The 21,390-nt window shown below is 43.5% G+C and overlaps 1 protein-coding gene across 1 annotated transcript; it reads left to right on the top strand.

Annotated features, from left to right (window-relative positions):
* The first annotated feature begins 1,036 nt into the window (after nt 1–1,036).
* On the top strand, nt 1,037–19,842 carry LOC115477691 (aldo-keto reductase family 1 member B1-like). The gene is made up of 10 exons (XM_030214738.1): nt 1,037–1,185; nt 9,173–9,340; nt 10,195–10,311; nt 11,047–11,124; nt 11,487–11,609; nt 14,340–14,446; nt 16,767–16,848; nt 18,117–18,200; nt 18,492–18,574; nt 19,607–19,842. Exons 1-10 carry the CDS (start codon nt 1,099–1,101, stop codon nt 19,647–19,649), a joined length of 972 nt encoding a protein of 323 aa, XP_030070598.1. The 5' UTR covers nt 1,037–1,098; the 3' UTR covers nt 19,650–19,842.
* The last annotated feature ends 1,548 nt before the right edge of the window (nt 19,843–21,390 follow it).

Here is a 21,390-nt window from a genome sequence, read left to right as displayed (position 1 = left end):
TAAAGCCAAAAATAATTATCAATTATCAAATAAAAATGTCTTCAATTTCTTACAAAAAGAAAAATAATTAGTTTCCAGTCAAACCCATGACGTTAAGATATTCCAAAAGGAAATTTCTGTAAAAGAGAATAATGAACTAAAAATTGTTGAAAAATGAAAACCCCTAGAACTTGGAAGTTGAAAAATTAGCAGGACCCCTAGGCAAGAAGAATGACTAAAAAGGAATGTACTAAACAAACCGGTAGGGCCATAAATCATTTGAAACAATAAACATGTCGATTTGAAGAAAATTCTTTTGGGAAGCCAATGAAGCTCAGCCAGGCATGGAGAATGCTTTCAAACTGGTTGATCCTGTAAATCAGGCAGGCTACGGTATTCTGAACTGGTTGTAACTCATTCAACAGCTTTGAAGATAGATTAGTGCAGGGGTTCCCAAACCTGGCCCTGCAGGCACCCCAGGTAGTCATGATTTTTGGGATATCCACAATGAATATTCATGAGAGAGATTTGCATGGCTGGGGTGCCTCTCCAGGACTAGGTTTGGGAATTCACTTGATTATTGCAATGTGTTAGATTTGGGTCTATGTGATGTGGATGAAGTGATTATAACTCATTGAACAGCTCTGAAGATAAGATTGTTGCACTGGGTTATATTTAGGTGTATATAATAATGTGCAAAACGGTGCAATTTTTTTTACCCATGAATAATCTATGTGGGATCATGAATCTTGATGGAAATGATTTCTCTTTTGTGTGCCGGGGGGGGGGGGGGGGGGTCTCCAGAAATCGCCTCTCCTCTCTCCCACCACCACCACAACACACACCACAGGGACAGAGAGATGCATTTCCAATTCCCACTCCAAAAGTTTCCTCTCTAGTTCCCCCATTCCACGCACGCGCCCCCCGGGGGGGACCCGCCTTCCATGCTCGGTGGGACAAATCGCCACCATCTGCTGCCGGATGTCAGCCAATGGGAGCAGGAGGCGGGGCCCGAGGGGGACTGTCCTGGCGAGTGGGCGGGGCTAGCTTTTTCTTTTTCCCGGGGCGGTGCCTTCAGCTGGTCTCGTGCTCCGGGTCTTCTAGACTTTGCTGTGTTTGATGCTGGTCCTGCTCAGAGCGATGGCGACCTCGGTGCAGCTTTATACCGGCGCCCTGATGCCTCTTGTGGGCTTGGGGACTTGGAAGGTAGAGTGTGGGGTGGGGAGGGTCGCTGACGAAGGTAATGCAATGCTTCCCCCCCCCCCCCCCCCCCCTGACTGGCCTGTACAGGCTGCTGCCTCGGTGCAGGAGAGCAAAAGGTAAAGGACGGATACAGCGGGATCCTCCCGGATTCCATTTAAAAACCTTGAAAAGTTAATTTTTTTCTTTGCCCAGTCGTTTAGCCTCCAAAATAAATGTTTTTAGAAGAAGGCAGCTGATGTAGTTAAGGCTGAGGATTATTCTCCCGGGATCCTCCTATTTCCTTACCAAATCTTGTCCTCCTTAAAAGTTGCGACGGTAACATTACGTCACTTAGCGGATCGGGCGTTCTCAAGGTTTAATGACCGAACTTAGGAGCGCTTGTTTGTTTTCAATGCAGCTACTACTACTGCTTACAGTATGCAGCGATCACCAGCCATAACCCAGCGCTGCACAAATCTAATCTAATAATTTGCGCCTCCAACGTTCCAATGAGGCTACCTGCGTTCGTAACCATCTCCTGACGTCACTCGCCCACAGTAGAAGCCTGCGTGCCCGATGTCAGGAGATGTTACTGTGGTCGCCTCTGTCTCGCGGTCTTCGGACTCTGCATCGCTGCCACTCGCCTCCGCAGCCCCACGTCCCTCTCTTAGCTTAGCAGAGTTTAAAAAGGGGTTGGACGGTTTCCTAAAGGACAAGTCCATAAACCGCTACTAAACGGACTTGGAAAAATCCAAAATCCCAGGAATAACATGTATAGAATGTTTGTACGTTTGGGAAGCTTACCAGGTGCCCTTGGCCTGGATTGGCCGCGGTCGTGGACAGGATGTTGGGCTCGATGGACCCTTGGTCTTTTCCCAGTGTGGCATTACTTATGTACTTATGTCCTCTACTTGGCTCACTTTTATTACATAGAGCAGTGATTTAACCTATTGTGATGTCATAGTGGCTCATTCCACCAATAAGAGCCAACCTCATTAGTGATGTCACAATGGCTTGATTGTATAGAATGTTTGTACGTTTGGGAAGCTCGCCAGGGGCCCTTGGCCTGGATTGGCCGCTGTCGTGGACAAGATGCTGGGCTCGATGGACCCTTGGTCTTTTCCCAGTATGGCATTACTTATGTACTCTCGCTTCCCGCTCAGGTATGGTGCCGGATGTTTTGTCTTCACTTACCAAGTCAGGCTTACGGCGGCCGTCAGCAGCGGTAAAAGGCGTGCAGCCTAGGCCCTTTTCTCTCTCGCTCAGCTGTGGTCCTGCCCTTCCGGAAACAGGAAGTGAGAATGAGACCACAGCTGAGAGAGAGAAAAGGGCCGAGCCTGCACGCCTTTTACCGCTGCTGGCGGCTGTCGTAACCCCAACGAGGTAAGTCAAGATGACTTTCAAACTTTGTAGGGAGGGTGTCTGGAACTCGGAGGGAGGGAGGGAGGGGATGACCCTGGAACTCAGAGGGAGGGGGGTGGCACACACACTCGCACCCAGTCTCACTCTCTCTGTCACACACACTCGCACATTCACTCTCTCACTTTCGCACACACACTCTCTCAAACATACACACTCCAAGGAAAACCTTGCTAGCACCCGTTTAATTTCTTTCAGAAATGGGCCTTTTTTTTACTAGTCTTTTAGAAAGTTAAGAGGTGCAATAGACTGGGGTGGAAGTGAGCCTATCTAGTCCACTGTAAGCAAGGAAGCCAATTTGGTTAATATCTGTTTCCACTCCCCCTCGCAACTGTCATTGCCATACACTCAAAACAAAGCAAGCAAACAAACCTATTATCTCCTGCAAGGAGGTTTAATAGAGAGGAGTGGAAGTGAGCCTAACTAGTCCACTGTAAGCAAGGATGCCTATTTGGTTAATCTCTATTTCCATCCCCCCCCCCCCCCCCCCCCCCCCCCCCGTGTAGCCGTCGTTGCCATTCACTCAAAACAAGCAAACCTATTAGCTGCTGCATCTGTGTTGTAATGCTTTTATTGTTGATCCATCTGTAACAAGCCTAAAGCTGTTTCAGTTGGATTAGCAGGTCTTACAAGGTGGAGGATAAAAGACATAGAGGCATATTTTCAAAGCACTTAGCCTTCCAAAGTGCCATAGGTTTCTATGGAACTTTGGAAGGCTAAGTGCTTTGAAAATATGCCTCTTAATTGGGGTGACATGATACAGACGTTCAAATATTTGAAAAGTATTAATCCGCATTCAAACCTTTTCCGGAGACAGGAAGGTTGTAGAACTAGAGGACATGACTTGAGGTTGCAGGGGGCAGACTCAGGAGTAATGTCAGGAAGTATTTTTTCACGGAGAGGGTAGTGGATATCATAGGAGCTGACTCTGTGGGTGCTTGAGCACCCCCAATATTGAGAAAATTCCATGTATGTGTCCAAGGAAGGGTTATTTCCACTGGGCTTAGCACCCCCAATAATTTTGAAAAGTTGGCTCCTATGGTGGATATGCGGAATGCCCTTCCGTGGGAGGTGGTGGAGATGAAAACAGTAATGGAATTCAAACATGCGTGGGATAAACACAAAGGAATCCTGTTTAGAAGGCATGGATCTATGGAATCTTAGCCGACATGGGTGGCAACACCGGTATTTGGAGAATAAAACCGGTGCAGGGCGGACTTCTATGGTCTGTGCCCTGTGAAAGGCAAGGAGAAATCAAACTCTGATATACATATAAAATATTACATACCATGTAAAATGAGTTATCTTGTTGGGCAGACTGGATGGACCATTCATTTACCGTACGTTACTATGAGTATCGTTTACAAACTACCATTTACAATAGATTTTGAAGATTTTTTTTTTTTTTTTAGTCCTTTTTCTTCACTGTTCTGTGCAATATAGATGACCAGATTTCAGTGAGGATATCTTGTTTCCTAATGGGTTCATCTTAACTGTTGTAATCTGCCTGGGAAGCCTGGTGTTTCTAAAGATGATGAGATATATTGAAATTAAATGGGAGTAGAATTAAACTCTCCTTTCATTGGGGCACATGGAAATCCTATAAAACCACTTGCCCCTGAAACATGTTCCAAAACAGAATAATCCATTTGTGTATGTAAAAGTCAAACTTCTACAAAACAGATGAAAATAAGTCCAAATATTTTGTTTCATGCAGATCTCTTTTGTTTAAACATAACTAAATGGGCAGGGTATGGGGAGCACAGGCAGACCTCTTGTCGGTGCAGCCTCAGATCCCTCGTCCCTGACTTTAACAGGGAGAAAATCTGCAGTAAGTTCCATGTGCTGGGGGTTTCCGTGTCTAAAGGGGGCTGCAGGGATTTTCCCTCCCTGAAATCTTAACTCATGGTCAGGACTGGATTTTAGTCATAGATGCCCATAAGCCCGGAGGGAGGGGGAAGGGACTACTGCTTCCCTCTTCATCAGAGGCACTGCAAGAAAACTCAACCCTGAAGTTACTAAAGTAGACTTAAATTGCTGTGGGGTGATCGTCAGTGCAGCCACACCCAACCCGGATACAGACAACCGTGAAACTATATTAATACATGTTGCTTCTAGTTCTCATTAATGTAGCTGGGTAAAGAGAAGCAATTTAACCAGATTTTTGCAAAACATGGGCATGCTAAAAAGCTGTGGTGAGACATTAAGGGCATTGATGTAGAGGCTGACCCGGTTTCGGTGCTGATACAAGCTAACTTCTTCTACCACATTCTCTGGCAACAAATTCCAGAGTTTAATTACACTTTGAGTGAAGAAATATTTACTCTGATTTGTTTTAAATTTACTACTTTAGTAGCTTCATCGCATGCCCCCTAGTCCTAGTATTTTTGGAAAGAGTAAACAAGCGATTCACGTCTACCTGTTCCACTCCACGTTTTATTTTACAGACCTCTATCATGTCTCCCCTCAGCCATCTTTTCTCCAAGCTGAAGAGCCCTAGCCGCTTTAGCCTTTCCTCATAGGGAAGCCGTCCCATCCCCTTTATCATTTTCATCACCCTTCTCTGTACCTTTTCTAATTCCACTATATCATTTTGGAGATGGGTAACCAGAATTGTACACAGTGTTCAAGGTGCACTCGCACCATGGAGCATTATAACATCCTCATTTTTGTTTTCCATTCCTTTCCTAATCATACCTAACATTCTATTTGCTTTCTTAGCCGCTGCTGCACACTGAGCAGTGGGTTTCAAGTATCCTCAACAATGACACCTAGATCCCTTTCTTGGTTGGTGACTCTTAATGTGGAACCTTGCATCGTATAACTATAGTTTAGATTCCTCTTTCCCACATGCATCACTTTGCACTTGCTCACATTAAATGCCATGTGCCATTTGGATGGCCAGTTTCGTAAGGTCCTCTTGGTAATTTTTCACAATCCTCTTGCGATAACTTTGAATAACTTGTCAGCAAATGTAATTACCTCACTAGTTATTCTCATCTCTATATCATTTATAAATATGTTAAAAAGCAGCATTCCTATCACAGACCCCTGTGGAACTCCACTATCTACCCTTCTCCAATGAAAACACTGACTGTTTAACCCTAACCCTACTCTGTTCTTTATCTTTTAACTAGTTTTTAATCCACACTAGAACACTACCTCCTATCCTAAGACTCTCCAGTTTCCTTTGGAGTCTTTCAAGAAGTACTTTGTCAAATGCCTTTTGAAAATCCAGATACACAATATCAACTGGCTCACCTTTATCAACATGGTTGTTCACCCATTCAAAGAAATATAGTAGATTGGTGAGACAAGATTTCTCTTCACTAAATCGCATGTTGGCTTTGGCTCATTAATCCATGCTTTTGAATATGCTCTGTAATTTTGTTCCTTATAGTAGTCGCTACCATTTTGCCTGGCACCAACTTCAGGCTCACCAGTCTATAATTTCCTGAATAACCTCAGGAACCATTAAAAAAAATCGGCGTTACATTGGCCACCCTTCAATCTTCCAGTACCATGCTTGATTTTAAAGATAAATGACATTACTAACAATATTCTGCTAGTTCATTTTTCAATTCTATCAGTACTTTGGGATTAATACCATCCAGTCCATGTGATTTGCTACTCTTCAATTTGTCAGTTTGCTCTATTTCATCTTCCAAGTTTACAGAGAGGACTCATCAGCTTTGAACACCATTTCTGGCAGCGGTATCTCTCACAAATCTTCCTCTGTGAAGACTGAAGCGAAGAATTAATGTAATCTCTCCGTTATGGCTTTGTGTTCCCTGAGTGCCCCTTTTACCCCTCAAGTCATCTAGTGGTCCAACTGATTCTTTTTGCTGACTTTTTGCTTTTAATATACCTTAAAATTTTTTTACTATATGTTTTTGCCTCAAAGTCCCTCTTCGCCTTCCTCATCAGCGCTTTGCATTTGACTTGACATTCCTTATGCCGTTTATTATTTTCAGTCGGATCAGTCTTTCATGTTCTGAAGTATTTTCTTTTAGCTCTAATAGCTTCCTTCACCTCAGTTTTTAATCATGCCGCTGCTGGTTGGTGTTCCTTCTTCCTTTTTTAATATATGGAATATATTTGGCCTGGGTTTCCAGGATGGTATTCTGAACAGCATTAATGCCTAATATAAATTTTTGACCTTCACAGCTTCTCCTCTGTTCCCCCCCCCCCCCCCCCCCCCCACTGTTCTCATTTTATCATAGTCTCCTTTTTGAAAGTTAAATGCTAATGTATTGGATTCCCTGTGTGTACTTACTCCAAAGCTGATATCAAATCTGATCATATTATGATCACTGTTATCAAGCAGCCCCAGCACCATTGCCTCCTGCACCAGATCATGTGCTCCACTAAGGACTAAGTCTAGAACTTTTCCTCCTTGTTGGCTCCTGTACCAGCTTCTCCATAAAGCCGTCCTTGATTTTGTCAAGGAATTTTACCTCCCCAACATGCCCTGTTACATTTACCCAGTCAATATCAGGGTAATTGAAATCATTCATTAGTGTGTTCCCCAGTTTTAGCCTCCCTAATTTCTGATAACATTGTACATCTGTCTGTTCATCCTGGCCTGGTGGATGGTAGTACATTCCTATCACTATCCTTTTCCCCTTTGCAAATGGACTTTCTATCCATAGGGATTCCAAGAAGTGTTTTGTGTCCTGCAGAATTTTCAACTCCATTTGATTCAAGGCCCTCTAACACATAATGCTACCCCCTCCACCAATTCGATCCACCCTATTGCTACAATATCATCCCTGGTATGAAAATGTCCTACTGCGTTATCTTCCTACCACCAGGTCTCAGAGGTGCCTATTATATCTAATTTTTTGTTTATTGCAATGGTCCAGCTCGCTGAATATTTGGATAGATTTTCGATTCTCCATGCCTCCCAATCTGGATTTCGGTGTCAGCATAGTACCGAAACAGTGCTGGTTACTCTACTGTCCAACTTTAGGAAGGAATTGTCTATTGGAAAAAACATCTTACTTCTTCAGTTTGATATGTTCAGTGCGTTTGATGTGGTTGCCCACCAACTCCTCCTTATGTTACTAGCTGAATATGGAGTAGGAGGGACTGTCCTGGAGTGGTTTAGGGAATTTCTGTCTTGTCGTTCCTACAGTGTCAAGGTCCAATCCTCCATCTCACCGCCATGGAGCTTCCGCTGTGGAGTTCCTCAAGGCTCCCCTGTTTCACCAACCCTATTTAACATCATGATGACGCCACTTGCAACGGCCCTATTCAACCATGACCTGAATCCCTACATCTATGCCGATGTTTTTTTGTTACATTTGTACCCCGCGCTTTCCCACTCATGGCAGTCTCAATGCGGACCATGTACATCCCCTTTAGATCCTCCTTAACTGAAATCTCAGCTGAAATACAGAACAGTTTCGCCGTCATGGTCAGTTGGGCAAACGTATTCAAATTCAAGCTTAATAAGAAAAAAAAAACCTCATTGCCTTATTCTCTCCTCTCAATTCTATAAATCCATACCGGGCACGGTGGCTGCGCAGGACTTCTCTATCCCTATTGCAACTAGCTTGAGTTTTATATGCAGTTCTGGTTCCATATAGCATAACTAGAAAATGTTCAGAGAAGGTACGCAAAAATAGAGGATAGAACAAACTCCTTTATGAAAGGCTAAACAAGCTCAGGTTCTTCAGCTTGGAGAAGAGATGAGACAGGATATGATAGCTTGTAAAACCTTGAGTGGGTGGGAATTCAGAGAATGGCTTTAATACCTTCTGATTTTTTAACTGGTGACTTAAGATAGCAGGTACTCTGTGAATCATCCAGTGCTAGAGGTGCCAGTTCTCTTTTTCTGAGCCTGAATCCTTTGGTTCTAGAGGTGATGGGCTCTGGTCCCAGTGTTCAGGAATAGATGTACTGGGATTAGGGACTGGATATGAGGGTTTTAGGGCATTTGGCTCTAAGATGCTTTTTAGCCCAGTGGAGTGCCCACCTTATGCCTGGAACAGACTTCCTGAGCCCATACGCCGTGCACCCTCCCTGCCCATTTTCAAGTCCTTACTCAAGGCCCATCTCTTCTCCCTTGCTTTTGGCGCCTAACCACCTTCCCCATTCCTGATACCTACACTGACTACGTAGTCTGTTACCGTTAGATTGTAAGCTCTCTTGAGCAGGGACTGTCCTTCCCCTTGTCTAAACTTGTGCAGTGCTATAGAAATGCTAAGTAGTAGTAGTAGTAGAGTGCATGACCTGTGTAGCACCCTAAGCCCTATTCTGCAAGCTGCTTTCAAAAGTGTGGATTTGGAAGTGGTCTGTTGTGCGGGCCTGAGGTTGGGGACTTGAGGTTGGCATCAGCCTCAAGCAGCTGTTGCCTGTATTGTAGCACTAGTCTAGTGCCTGGACACGTCTTCACTTCACAGGCGGTACTCGCTGCTGTGAAGCGAAGGTGTCCATGAAATTGCATTAGATCAGGTGGGAATGGCAGGAGTGATGCTGAAGGTGAAATGGAGGCCTGATTCCCTGGACAGGGAAGGGCATCCTGAGTTCTGTTCATTAGCTGCGTCCAGTTGATGGCTGATTTTTTTTCTTTGTCTTTGTAATCCAGTCACCTCCAGGCAAGGTAAGAGAAGCTGTGAAGGCAGCCGTTGATGTGGGATACCGTCATTTCGACTGTGCCTACGTGTACCAGAATGAAAATGAAGTTGGGATGGGACTCCAGGAGAAGATTCAAGAAGGAGGGGTGAAACGAGAGGACCTGTTCGTAGTCAGTAAGGTATGACTGTGGTATAGGAGAGGGGGATGGAGCCGGAGGGACCTGTTCATCCCTAATGTGGGAGGTGGTGAATGGGATATAGTTAGCCAGAGATTCAGCTGCTACTTCCAGCTTTTTTTAATTTTTTAATGCTGACAATGATGGCCAAAAAATTCAGATAATCACAGGCCAGTATCCGTGTATAGCGCTGAATATCTGGAAAGTGTGGTGACTGGTGCTGCTTTCTGGGTAGCAGTGATGTTGAAAGTCTTGATAAAGTTAGAAAGCAGATATTTAAAGGGGGGAAAAAAAAGTTTACTAACTGGATAACTTCTGATATTGCCTAGATAGCATTAGGGCAATCTGTAATGGTTTTCAGTGGCAATGTGTTTTTTTTTTGTTGTTGTTTGTTTGCAAAGAAACTTAACGATATTCAAACAAAAAAAAACAAACAGGTCACAGCTCTTGTAGGCTAATTCACAGGAATAAGCTTCCTGCACCCTCAACTTTGAGGCTTAAGTCCTCTTGTAAGAAATGGCTTTAAGTCTGCAGCAATAGTATCATGAAACTTCGATTTGGAACAAGATTACCTTAAATTTCATAAATAAAGTTTTGGTTGTTCAAAAGGTATTTAGACAAGTGAATTTCTTGGTAAGATTCTGTTATATTGTACATAATATATTGGTTTTGATATTTTGTAGTTTGTAAACTGTCCTGAGCTATTGGTTGACACTGTATATATTAAAAAAACAAATCCTTATGTTAAAATTGACAGGTAGCACTTATCCCAGTAGCAGGTGTTGCTCTCTAGATAAATGTTTGAATCTCGGGCCTAGTGTTCTTTCAAGTTTAGATTTTTCACCTTTCCTCGACAGCTGTGGAATACATTCCATGACAAGTCATTGGTGAAGGCTGCCTGCCAGAAGAGCCTCAGTGCCCTGAAACTTGATTATCTGGACCTGTATCTTATTCACTGGCCTCTTGGATTTAAGGTACTGTAAGTAACCGTCTTGGATCGGCTCCAGGTTAAGGAAGGAGTAATTGGACACATCTTTTAAGAAGGAGGTTGAGCATCCAAGGGTTGAGAGTGGGAGAAGGGAAACCCTTTGAATGCGTTGGGTCATAGGGTGAAAGGCTGATGTATTAAATAGGATAGGTGCTTATTATCTAGAGTACATAGCAGTGGTTATAAACTGATTTTCATTTAGATAAATTTCAGACCTGTGCGTATGCTATTAAGATCTTAATAGATGCAGTGGTGGAAAGCAGCCCTCTGAGTTGGGATGTAGCGCTATGCCAGTATTAGTATTCAAACAAAAACACGATCAACCTAAGAATACTCGGAATCAAACACCAAGCAAAAGTTTCTCAATGTGCTGTCTTGAGTATGAGAATTAGACAAGTTTTTTTTTAAACATCTGTATTCAGTTCAGGGACAAGTAATATACACGACTTGAAAAACCTTTTTTTATACATACACAAGTAACAATTGTATGTCCGTAAGTCAAGCACATCTAGATCTGGAATTTTATCTGGACAGGGTAATCTTTCCCTGAGTTTATTAGCAGCCATGGACTTTTGTGCTCAGTGTGCATTGGACATGGAAAAGGAATGGTGTCTCTGCTCTTTGTGCCTTACTTTGGTAAGAGCTGGTTAGACGCAGCTCTGAAAAGGGGGTTCCACTGTACAGTGGCCACTCACAGTTTTGCATGTCATCTACTTTGCAGGCTGGAGAGGATCTCTTTCCTTCGAATGACAAAGGAGAGCCAATTTCAAGTGGCACCAAAATTGAAGATACCTGGGAGGTAAGGACAGACCTATCAATTCTTTGCACTTTTAATGCTGGTACTTGATCCAGAATAGCTGAAAGCAAGCCTAAATGATCCAACGTAAACCTTTCGCCCAGCAACACAGCATGACCAATGATCGTACAGGACAATATACAATCCTCATTACCTTTGACCCTCTAGAACTACCTCATTCAAGCACTATATAACCGTGTATTTGTTATTAACTGACCTGGCACATACCTTGATGGTACTATGTAAGCCACACTGAGCCTGCAAATAGGTGGGAAAATGTGGGGTATAATTAATAATAAAGTTGCGCAATAGTTAAAACGATGGGCTGTGCTCAAAATCTGAGTCTGTTGTCGCTTTCCTCTTAGGGTATGGAAGAGCTGGTGGATGCCGGACTGGTAAAGGCCATTGGAATATCCAACTTCAACCGCAGTCAGATTGACAGGATCCTGAACAAACCAGGATTGAGGCACAAACCAGCAAATCATCAGGTGAAGGCTGTGGAGGACTTAAATGTGGTAACTGGGGTTTTGTATGGTAGGGAAGGATGTTTTCTAAGAATAGATTGGACAACGATCTCTTCCTGATTCCAAAACCACATGCTGAAGTAGTACACATTGGAAACACACAAGGAGTTGTTCCAGTGGTCATAGCTTCAGTGCTGGCTACTGCCTATTACACTTTCCATATACACTTAGAAAGATTCTTATCTTTCAATCCTGGAACGGATTATCAGCTGCTAACTTTCAACTGGTCTAAGCCTTAGTTTGCCCTATCCTGAATTATAGTAGCTCCATACTATTAGGCTTCTCTAAACGTCTGTTGCAGGTTGCTCAGAACATGACGGCCAGGTGGGACTTTCTCGATATTTTTCCGATGACGTGATGAGACCCACTTTTATTGGCTTCCAATAAGTTCTTGTGTTCGGTCCAGGAAGTTTTGCTTTTTAATTCATAAGGCTTTGACTGAGGCACCTTTAGCTCTTGTGACTGATTATCGTCCAAGTCACAGTCTTGAGATTTACTGAAATATTAAATGACCCCCAGCTTTCAACATGTTAACACTGGACACACATCGCTCTAGGATGGTTCAGATTGAAGGGGCCTGTCTTTTGATCTCGTAAGGGAGAGTGTTCCAAAGTATAAGCTCAGTTTTATAGTAGGAAGCAAATTACAATTTGCACAGTTTTATGGTCTCTATATATTTTAATATTTGTATTTTGATATCAAATTTGTTCTTTTTATAATACAATTACTTTTTTAAATTTTATGTATGCTGGTTTTTTTCATTGCCTAGAATTTGCAGGTAGTGCGGTTTTAAAAATATTTTAAATAAAGTGGGTTATGTCCTGCTGCCAACAAGAAAACATCTCCGACCAACCTTCTTACCCTCCATGCCCATCCCAACTTCTCCTTTATTGCCCCACCTCCTTACCTAGCCCTATCCTTTCTCTCACACCTCTTCTATCCCACTTACTCCTTGTTCATTTGTCCTATCATATACCTCCTTTGTTGATTCTGATACTACAGATTGTATTCTCTTGTTACTGTGTAAGCCGCGTTGAGCCTGTGAGGAGCGGGAAAGCACGGGGTACAAATGTAATAAATAAGAGGCAGAAAAAAGCTCAGTTGACATCCCTTGGAGCAGTGTCTCCATATGGGTTAGTTTTAAGCATCAAAACATGAAGACAGTGGTAAAGATCCAACTCAAACAAAAACCCACTGTACATAAAAATAGCCATACTGGGTCAGGACAGTGGTCCATCTAGCCCAGTATCCTGCTTCCAAGTGTAGCCAATCCAGGTCACAAGTACCTGGCAGAAACCCAGTTAGTAGCAACATTCCATGCTACCAATTCATGTCCATCTCAACAGAGACTTGTCAAAACCTTTTTTTTTTAACCCTGATAGGCCACTTTTGAGGGAAAAAATATTTCCTCCTATTTGTTCTAAAATAACATGTATAGAACGTTTGTACGTTTGGGAAGCTCGCCAGGTGCCCTTGGCCTGGATTGGCCGCTGTCGTGGACAGGATGCTGGGCTCGATGGACCCTTGGTCTTTTCCCAGTATGGCATTACTTATGTACTTAATTCTGTTTTAAAAGTATTTATAGGTAATTTCATTGAGTGTCCCCTGGTGTTTTACTTTTTGAAAAACTGAAAAAAATCGATTCACTTTTACCCTTTCTACACCACTCAGGATTTTATAGAGCTTAATTATATCTCTCCTCAGCTGCGTCTCTTCCAACCTGAAGAACCCTAACCACCTCTAGCCTTTCCTCATACCGGAGGCGTTCCATCCCCAATGTCATTTTTGTCACTTTGAACCTTTTTCTAATTCTGCTATATCTTTTTTTTTTTTTTAAAGATACAGTGACCAGAATTGAACACAATACTCAAGGTGAGGTCACACCATGGAGTGATAGAGGCATTATTATAATCTTGGTCTTATTTTGCATCCCTTTCCTAATAATTCTTAGCATCCTGTTTTTTTGGTCACTGCTCATATTGTCTACAATGAGATCTAGACTACTGACTCATAAGGTGGACCCTAGCATCGGGTAGCTATGATTTGAATTATTCTTCCCAATGTGCATCACTTTGCGTTTGTCCGCGTTAACTTTCATCTGCTACTTCGATACCCGGTCTTCTTTGCAATTTTTGTGTCGTCTGGAAATTTAATCACCTCACTTGTCGTTTTGATTTCCAGATTATTTATAAATGTTAAACAGCGCCGGTCCCAGTACAGACCCCTGCGGCACTGCACTATTTACCCTCCTCCATTGAGGACAAATGACCATTTAACCCCACCCTCTTGTCTTCTGACCAGTAACCAATTCCTAATCCACAGAAGGACATTGCGTCCTGTCCCATGACTTTTTAACTTTCTCAGGAGTCTCTCATGAGGAACTTTGTTGAAAGCATTTTGTAAATCTAGAGCTGTTACTCTGAAACTTGGAAAATGTGCTAATTTAGTCCCTTGTTTGGAATCAGAAAAAAAAAATAGGTGTGACATAATAAAATACATACATGGTAAAATACAAAGAAAAATGTTAGAATAAGAAATGTAAAGATTTTCGAGGAAATGGCCCAGGTAAGGTGGTAGATGGAAGGAATAATTATTAATGGCGCACGGTGATAACGCGCAGATGCAGCCACACTACTTGTACATTAGATCTATTGTTTTCACGGCTCTCTAAAGCTGATGCAAATTTTTCTTCAGGTTGAATGCCACCCGTATCTCACCCAGGAGAAACTAATCGGCTACTGCCAGTCCCATGGCATCTCTGTGACTGCTTACAGCCCTCTGGGCTCCCCTGACAGACCCTGGTAAGACTGCTTCATGAATTGAATTTGACAAAGGAGGTGCAGAGTGGGCTGCATACAGTTGCGTGGCCTAATTGTCTTCCAGGGTCATCTTGCCAGGGCTGCGAGGGGCCTAATATAAATCATGTGACCTGTTTCAGGGCATCCCAGGAGGTAGAATTTAAGTAGCTTCTCAGAGGAAGGATTTCTATTTCTTTTTGAGTATAAAAACATTAAGTACCCTTTCCACCGGTAGAACGTACAGATACAAATGAGTGATGGTGACCCAAGTGAGAATTACTGATTTATTTTGTGATCATTCTGTCCTTTTCACAAGTCTCAGGGTGTGTATGGAACTCCAAAGCTATGTATAACTAAAGATCCACATACAAATGATGGTAATTGGGGGGAAAAAAAAGTTACAAAGCAGCTTGTTTTCTAGATGAGTGAATATACAGTGGGGGAAATAAGTATTTGATCCCTTGCTGATTTTGTAAGTTTGCCCACTGACAAAGACATGAGCAGCCCATAATTGAAGGGTAGGTTATTGGTAACAGTGAGAGATAGCACATCACAAATTAAATCCGGAAAATCACATTGTGGAAAGTATATGAATTTATTTGCATTCTGCAGAGGGAAATAAGTATTTGATCCCCCACCAACCAGTAAGAGATCTGGGCCCCTACAGACCAGGTAGATGCTCCAAATCAACTCGTTACCTGCATGACAGACAGCTGTCGGCAATGGTCACCTGTATGAAAGACACCTGTCCACAGACTCAGTGAATCAGTCAGACTCTAACCTCTACAAAATGGCCAAGAGCAAGGAGCTGTCTAAGGATGTCAGGGACAAGATCATACACCTGCACAAGGCTGGAATGGGCTACAAAACCATCAGTAAGACGCTGGGCGAGAAGGAGACAACTGTTGGTGCCATAGTAAGAAAATGGAAGAAGTACAAAATGACTGTCAATCGACAAAGATCTGGGGCTCCACGCAAAATCTCACCTCGTGGGGTATCCTTGATCATGAGGAAGGTTAGAAATCAGTCTACAACTACAAGGGGGGAACTTGTCAATGATCTCAAGGCAGCTGGGACCACTGTCACCACGAAAACCATTGGTAACACATTACGACATAACGGATTGCAATCCTGCAGTGCCCGCAAGGTCCCCCTGCTCCGGAAGGCACATGTGACGGCCCATCTGAAGTTTGCCAGTGAACACCTGGATGATGCCGAGAGTGATTGGGAGAAGGTGCTGTGGTCAGATGAGACAAAAATTGAGCTCTTTGGCATGAACTCAACTCGCCGTGTTTGGAGGAAGAGAAATGCTGCCTATGACCCAAAGAACACCGTCCCCACTGTCAAGCATGGAGGTGGAAATGTTATGTTTTGGGGGTGTTTCTCTGCTAAGGGCACAGGACTACTTCACCGCATCAATGGGAGAATGGATGGGGCCATGTACCGTACAATTCTGAGTGACAACCTCCTTCCCTCCGCCAGGGCCTTAAAAATGGGTCGTGGCTGGGTCTTCCAGCACGACAATGACCCAAAACATACAGCCAAGGCAACAAAGGAGTGGCTCAGGAAGAAGCACATTAGGGTCATGGAGTGGCCTAGCCAGTCACCAGACCTTAATCCCATTGAAAACTTATGGAGGGAGCTGAAGCTGCGAGTTGCCAAGCGACAGCCCAGAACTCTTAATGATTTAGAGATGATCTGCAAAGAGGAGTGGACCAAAATTCCTCCTGACATGTGTGCAAACCTCATCATCAACTACAGAAGACGTCTGACCGCTGTGCTTGCCAACAAGGGTTTTGCCACCAAGTATTAGGTCTTGTTTGCCAGAGGGATTAAATACTTATTTCCCTCTGCAGAATGCAAATAAATTCATATACTTTCCACAATGTGATTTTCCGGATTTAATTTGTGATGTGCTATCTCTCACTGTTACCAATAACCTACCCTTCAATTATGGGCTGCTCATGTCTTTGTCAGTGGGCAAACTTACAAAATCAGCAAGGGATCAAATACTTATTTCCCCCACTGTAAGTGCAGCTGAGCTCAAACCCTACTGCAAAATTTCTTGGAAAGTATTGTTCTCTGTAGTGTGGGAAAAGGGCAGGCAAATAGAAATCCTGGGTAGATTTTGGTAGTCATGTTTGTAAAATTTAAACTATACTACTTTGACAATTTGTCCAAGATTAAACCTGTTCAATGTATCTGTGGGCCTATTGTACCCAATTTTTCATGGAAACCTTTAGTACATATGACCGTGCATTGAATTTGCATCCATTTTTCTCCTTTCCTGTCTCAGCAACCAGTAATTGAATTTTCTATTTAGGGCTAAACCTGAGGATCCATCTCTTCTAGAAGATCCTAAAATTCAGGCAATTGCATCGAAGCACAAGAAAACAGCAGCTCAGGTAAGCCATTATGCAGTCTGTGAAACATTTTGATGGTAAGTTTTATCAGGTTCTCTGCTGCAGGGGTACTTATGCCATGAGGAGATCAGGGTAGTGGAGCAGTGCTGAGGTTGGTGGTATTGAAGCTTGACAAACCTGAATCTGCAGTGAGCTGGACAGACTTCCCCACTGAGGCAAGGGTTCCTTGAAGAGGCTGGGTACCTTCCGACTACTAGACACAGAATGAGAGAATGATGAATGCCTGGAGGGAGGAGTTAAACTATTGGTTTTATGGCTTGAATCATGAAAACTACAGCTTTTCGCTACAAGATCCCTTCTTAACAGTAAGGTTAACAAACTGTACCTAGTTAATTTCATCTTCCTAGGTTTCAAAGCAGTCCCTTCTAATGTTCAGATACTTCAAGGCAAAATTGATTTACAATACTTACTTCTAGTACAAGGTCACTATCGCTATTGTGCTCCACAGGTATAGAAACAGGTCAGAACGTCTGTATTTGATCATGAATTGGGAGCATTCATGGAAAGCTGCTGTTTTGCAAGGATCAGGGGCCCAGTCCTTTTCTTGAGCACGGCCATTGGTCCCTGTGTCCAGCTCAAGACTGAGTTTCCTTTACATGAAGATGGTTGGTTAAGTACCTATGTTTTTACGTAGCTCTGCTTCCAGTGATGGATAAGTAGCAGTCTATAAAAATGTGTTAAATCAGCACTATTATGTAGCTTGGGGAGCAGAGCTCGGCCCACAGCAAAGAGGCTGCTAATTTGAGATCATCCCTGACAGCTAGACTGCGAGTCTAGATCCATGGCTACATGCAGCTCCCCTTATGACAAATGCAACATGTTGCAGCCATAGGAACAAAAGATTTGAAAATCATTGGGGGTACTGAACTCAAAACAAATTGCCCTTCATTCTATTGGAGGTGCTCAAGCACCTAGGGCAGCAAAGAGTTGACACCTTTGGTTACAGCTGTTGTAGAAATAAAGGACATTCAGTAATGTTCATGCTGTCGCAGACCCTTAGGAATTAATAAGTTCTGTGGCAGATAGCGATTAGTAAACAAACCCATAATATTTAGCAAGAGCTCAAGTATTTAATTCCATGAGAAAGAAATGAAAATCTGAAAGGAGGAAAGGTAATTTTGAGTTAATGAATGGATTTTTGAGGTGTCTTTAGGCACCTCTTACAATTTTTGCATCGTGCAACTGTTTTGTAGTGAACCATAACCAAGGTGGTTTTGTAATGTGAATTTATTTGAAACATTGTGGTCTAGGTTTTGATCAGATTTCATATCCAGAGAAAAGTGATAGTGATTCCAAAGTCAGTTACTCCAACACGCATTGCAGAGAACTTCAAGGTAAGTCGGTCTCCTCTGTGGCTCTTGAGAAAACATGGTAAAGGCTGGATGTATTAAACAGTGTGGCGAACTCAAGGCCACTGAGCGCCTGTGGGGAAAAAATCTTTGAGGGATTCCGTTTGTCTGACTGTGTGGCTTTTTGCATGTAAACTTTTTATAATCTGCAGTTTCTCTGTCCACGTGCCCAGGTGTGTATCAGGTTTGGGACGCTACATCTACTTACTGTTCTGAGACCTCTCTTGCTCTTGGTTCTCCAGACTGAAGCCGCTGATTTTGATGTCTCTTATCCAGGTTTTTGATTTTGAGTTGACTAAAGAAGAGATGGCTGAAATTCTGTCCTTCAACCGGGACTGGAGAGCATGCGCTATGCTCCCGTAGGTTTACATGTTTTCTTTCTGGACTCTGCAAAACTGCAAGTTAGCGAAAGGCAATTCTTTACCATCAAAGGTGACCCAGTTCCTTATTGAGCTGTGGGCTTCACTGAAAGGAGAAACACACTGAAGGGGGGACTAAAGCAATCGCCAGACGATGCTCAAAATCAAATGTTTATTAACCTCCAAGATGCGACACCATTTGAGACTCTTGATACAGGCCTAGTGGCCGCTGAAACATGACTTGTGTTGAGTCTTGGATGTTAAACTTTTTATTTTGAGCATCGTCTGGTGCTTGGTGTCTCTTTGAAGTGTAGAGGTCTGTTCTGTATTTTCATTGGCCTCATTTAATGGAAGCATCGTTTTATAGATTTGGGAGAAGGAATTTATTAGTAAATGTCATGTCTGTCCAAATTAATGATATAGTATAGGATACATCTTAGCTCCCAACTGCAGAGGCTTGATTAGAATTTTGCTCCTTTTCTTAGTCAAGGCTTTGTCTTCCATTCTGGGAAGATGAGCATACCAAAGGCCTACCACCGCCTTCCCTCCCCCCCAAAAATCCCTTTAGCTCAGCTAATTTCCAGAACTTTGGCGCTGTTTTTGTTCATGTAAGTTAATGGAGTGACACAACCTGTAGCACAGAATTGGTGAAACTTCTCCTTAGTGTACGTTGTAACGGCACTAAACGCTTACGTGTAAAAAGCATTGTGGAAAACAGAACAGTGCTCATCAGTGACCCACATTTGCACAGCCACCAAAAGCAGGCCAATGAGGTCCTATAGAGCAGAACTAGAGAGAAAAGCTTAGATAGTTCAAGGGCAACTGGTGTGAACACAGCTATGGTAATTTAGAATACTGTGTGGGGGGGGGGGGGGGGGTTAGGAATTCCCAAGCAGCAACACTTTCAGGATAGAGTTGTGAGAACCTGACTGAGGCTTCCCAGTCAAGACTTTTAGGGCTCACTAATTTGGAACAAAAAAGTCTCAAGGTAACTTGTTCTGTTTTTTTTTTTTTTCCCCCTTCTCTCCATAGGTGCAAAAACCATGAGGAGTTTCCTTTCAGCGCTGAGTATTAATGCTCTTGGGCTACAGAACCAGCACACACTCCAGCAAAGACACTGCCTTTGTATTACAGCTCCGTTTTGGAAGGGGATGAAAAAGGAACCAGCCAGTGTGATAAGTTAGCTACACAGCTTCCTCCAGCAATCTGTTCTGCAATGTATTGGTACTTTTGAGAATTAAAACTTAGTGTTTGTAGTCTATGCTGCATTATTTTGTCCTTGGTTTTCTTACCCTTGTGTTCAAAAGGTGATGGTGAATCTACTGCTCTTTAAAAATGGAAAAGGCTGCTTGCTGCTGTGGATGAACACAAATTCCTTCCCTCCCTCAAATCTTTTCAGTGGCCTGTTACAAGCCCCCCCCCCCCCCCCCCCCCCCCCCCCAATCATCATTTGGAACTGTGAACTGGCTGTGACTTTTTTTTTTTGTTTGTTAGTGAGACTGAAATATATAAAGAACTAGTAAAAAAGGTCCGTTTCAGCCTGTCATGAAACGGGCGCTAGCGCGCACGGGACTCCCTTCCCCTCCCCTTACGCTAGTACCCCTGGTGGTGTAGAGGTACCTGTTCGCTCGGGGCAGGAAAGAAAGAGCCCCCTTCTTTCCTGCCTGGAGCGCTGCTGGTAGCTGCCCTGCTGCATCCTGTGCGAGTCCGGCTCTCAGCGTTTCAAAATGGCCGCCGAGAGTTGAAGTCTCGCAAGGCTGCGTCAACTCTTGGCGGCCATTTTGAAATGTGGAGAGCCCGACTCACAGAGGATGCGGCTAGCAGCAGCGCTCCGGGCAGGAAAGCAGGGGCTCTTTTTCCTGCCCCGAGCGAACAGGTACTAGACCACCAGGGATAGTAGCATAAGGGAAGGGGGAGGTGATGGGGGGGAAGAGGGGGCGACCGGGGGCGGGGTGCTAGCGTTAAAGGAGTGGGCGATGGGCATGTCCTCGGCGGCTGCGATTCGTTGGAAGGGGAGGAGTAGGGAAACACGCTCCCCCTTTGTTCATTTGTGTGGTTGTGTACATGTTCTGCCCTTGACGTCATCACGTGTGACGTGAGGGCGGGGCATGGAGACATGGTGAGTGTTCTGGCTTCACCACCATGAACTTACGAACCGGTGTCTGAGTGCCTGCAGTGACGTTAGTGTCCTCAGAACGTTGAGGGTGCGTTTTATTATAGTAGATATGCATGAGCGCTCTGCCTATGAAGGCAATTTCAGAAGTGGCTGTCTACATTTACATACCTCTTGCATACAAATACTAGCATTTATGGATATAAGTGCACACAGGCCTCCTAAGTGCTATTCTTTAAGGGTGATTGTAAAGACATAGATGCTATTTAAATGTGTAGCCCTGCTGTTAGAAAATTGTGTAAAGTTCTTATGCTGCTGTACATCAGAGTCCCAGACCTGAGGTGGGGGAACTCCAGAGCACTTTGCATACCCAGGCTCCTTGGTTTTCAAGGGTGATGATATAGAGGAACTGAAAGAGATTGGAGTGAGCCTGGTAGATGTACTCAATCAAATCGGCTGGTACGCACCCTAGGCTGTTGAAAGAAGTCAAACATGAAATTGCCGGTGCTGTCAGTGATCTGTAACCTCTTGTTAAAATTGGCTGTAGTACCTGAAGCTTGGAGGATGGCCAGTGTAATGCTGATTAAAAAACAAAAAAAGGGAGGGGGGGTTCTAGGGTTGATTTGGGACATTACAGAGCAGTAGCTGGGCAAAAAATTATAAAAAAATAAAATTATGGGACAGAGTCAACATGGCTTCAGCC

The sequence above is a fragment of the Microcaecilia unicolor genome, chromosome 9 (genome assembly GCF_901765095.1).
Source record: "Microcaecilia unicolor chromosome 9, aMicUni1.1, whole genome shotgun sequence".
Taxonomy (NCBI): domain Eukaryota; kingdom Metazoa; phylum Chordata; class Amphibia; order Gymnophiona; family Siphonopidae; genus Microcaecilia; species Microcaecilia unicolor.
Note: the sequence above shows the minus strand (reverse complement) of the source record. Positions and strands in the feature narration are given on the sequence as shown.

Coding starts and splice junctions, on each gene's coding strand:
- LOC115477691 (XM_030214738.1), top strand. CDS start 1,099: ATGCTGGTCCTGCTCAGAGCGATGGCGACCTCGGTGCAGCTTTATACC. Junction 1,186..9,172: donor TGGGCTTGGGGACTTGGAAG/GTAGAGTGTGGG, acceptor TTTGTAATCCAG/TCACCTCCAGGCAAGGTAAG. Junction 11,125..11,486: donor AAATTGAAGATACCTGGGAG/GTAAGGACAGAC, acceptor CTTTCCTCTTAG/GGTATGGAAGAGCTGGTGGA.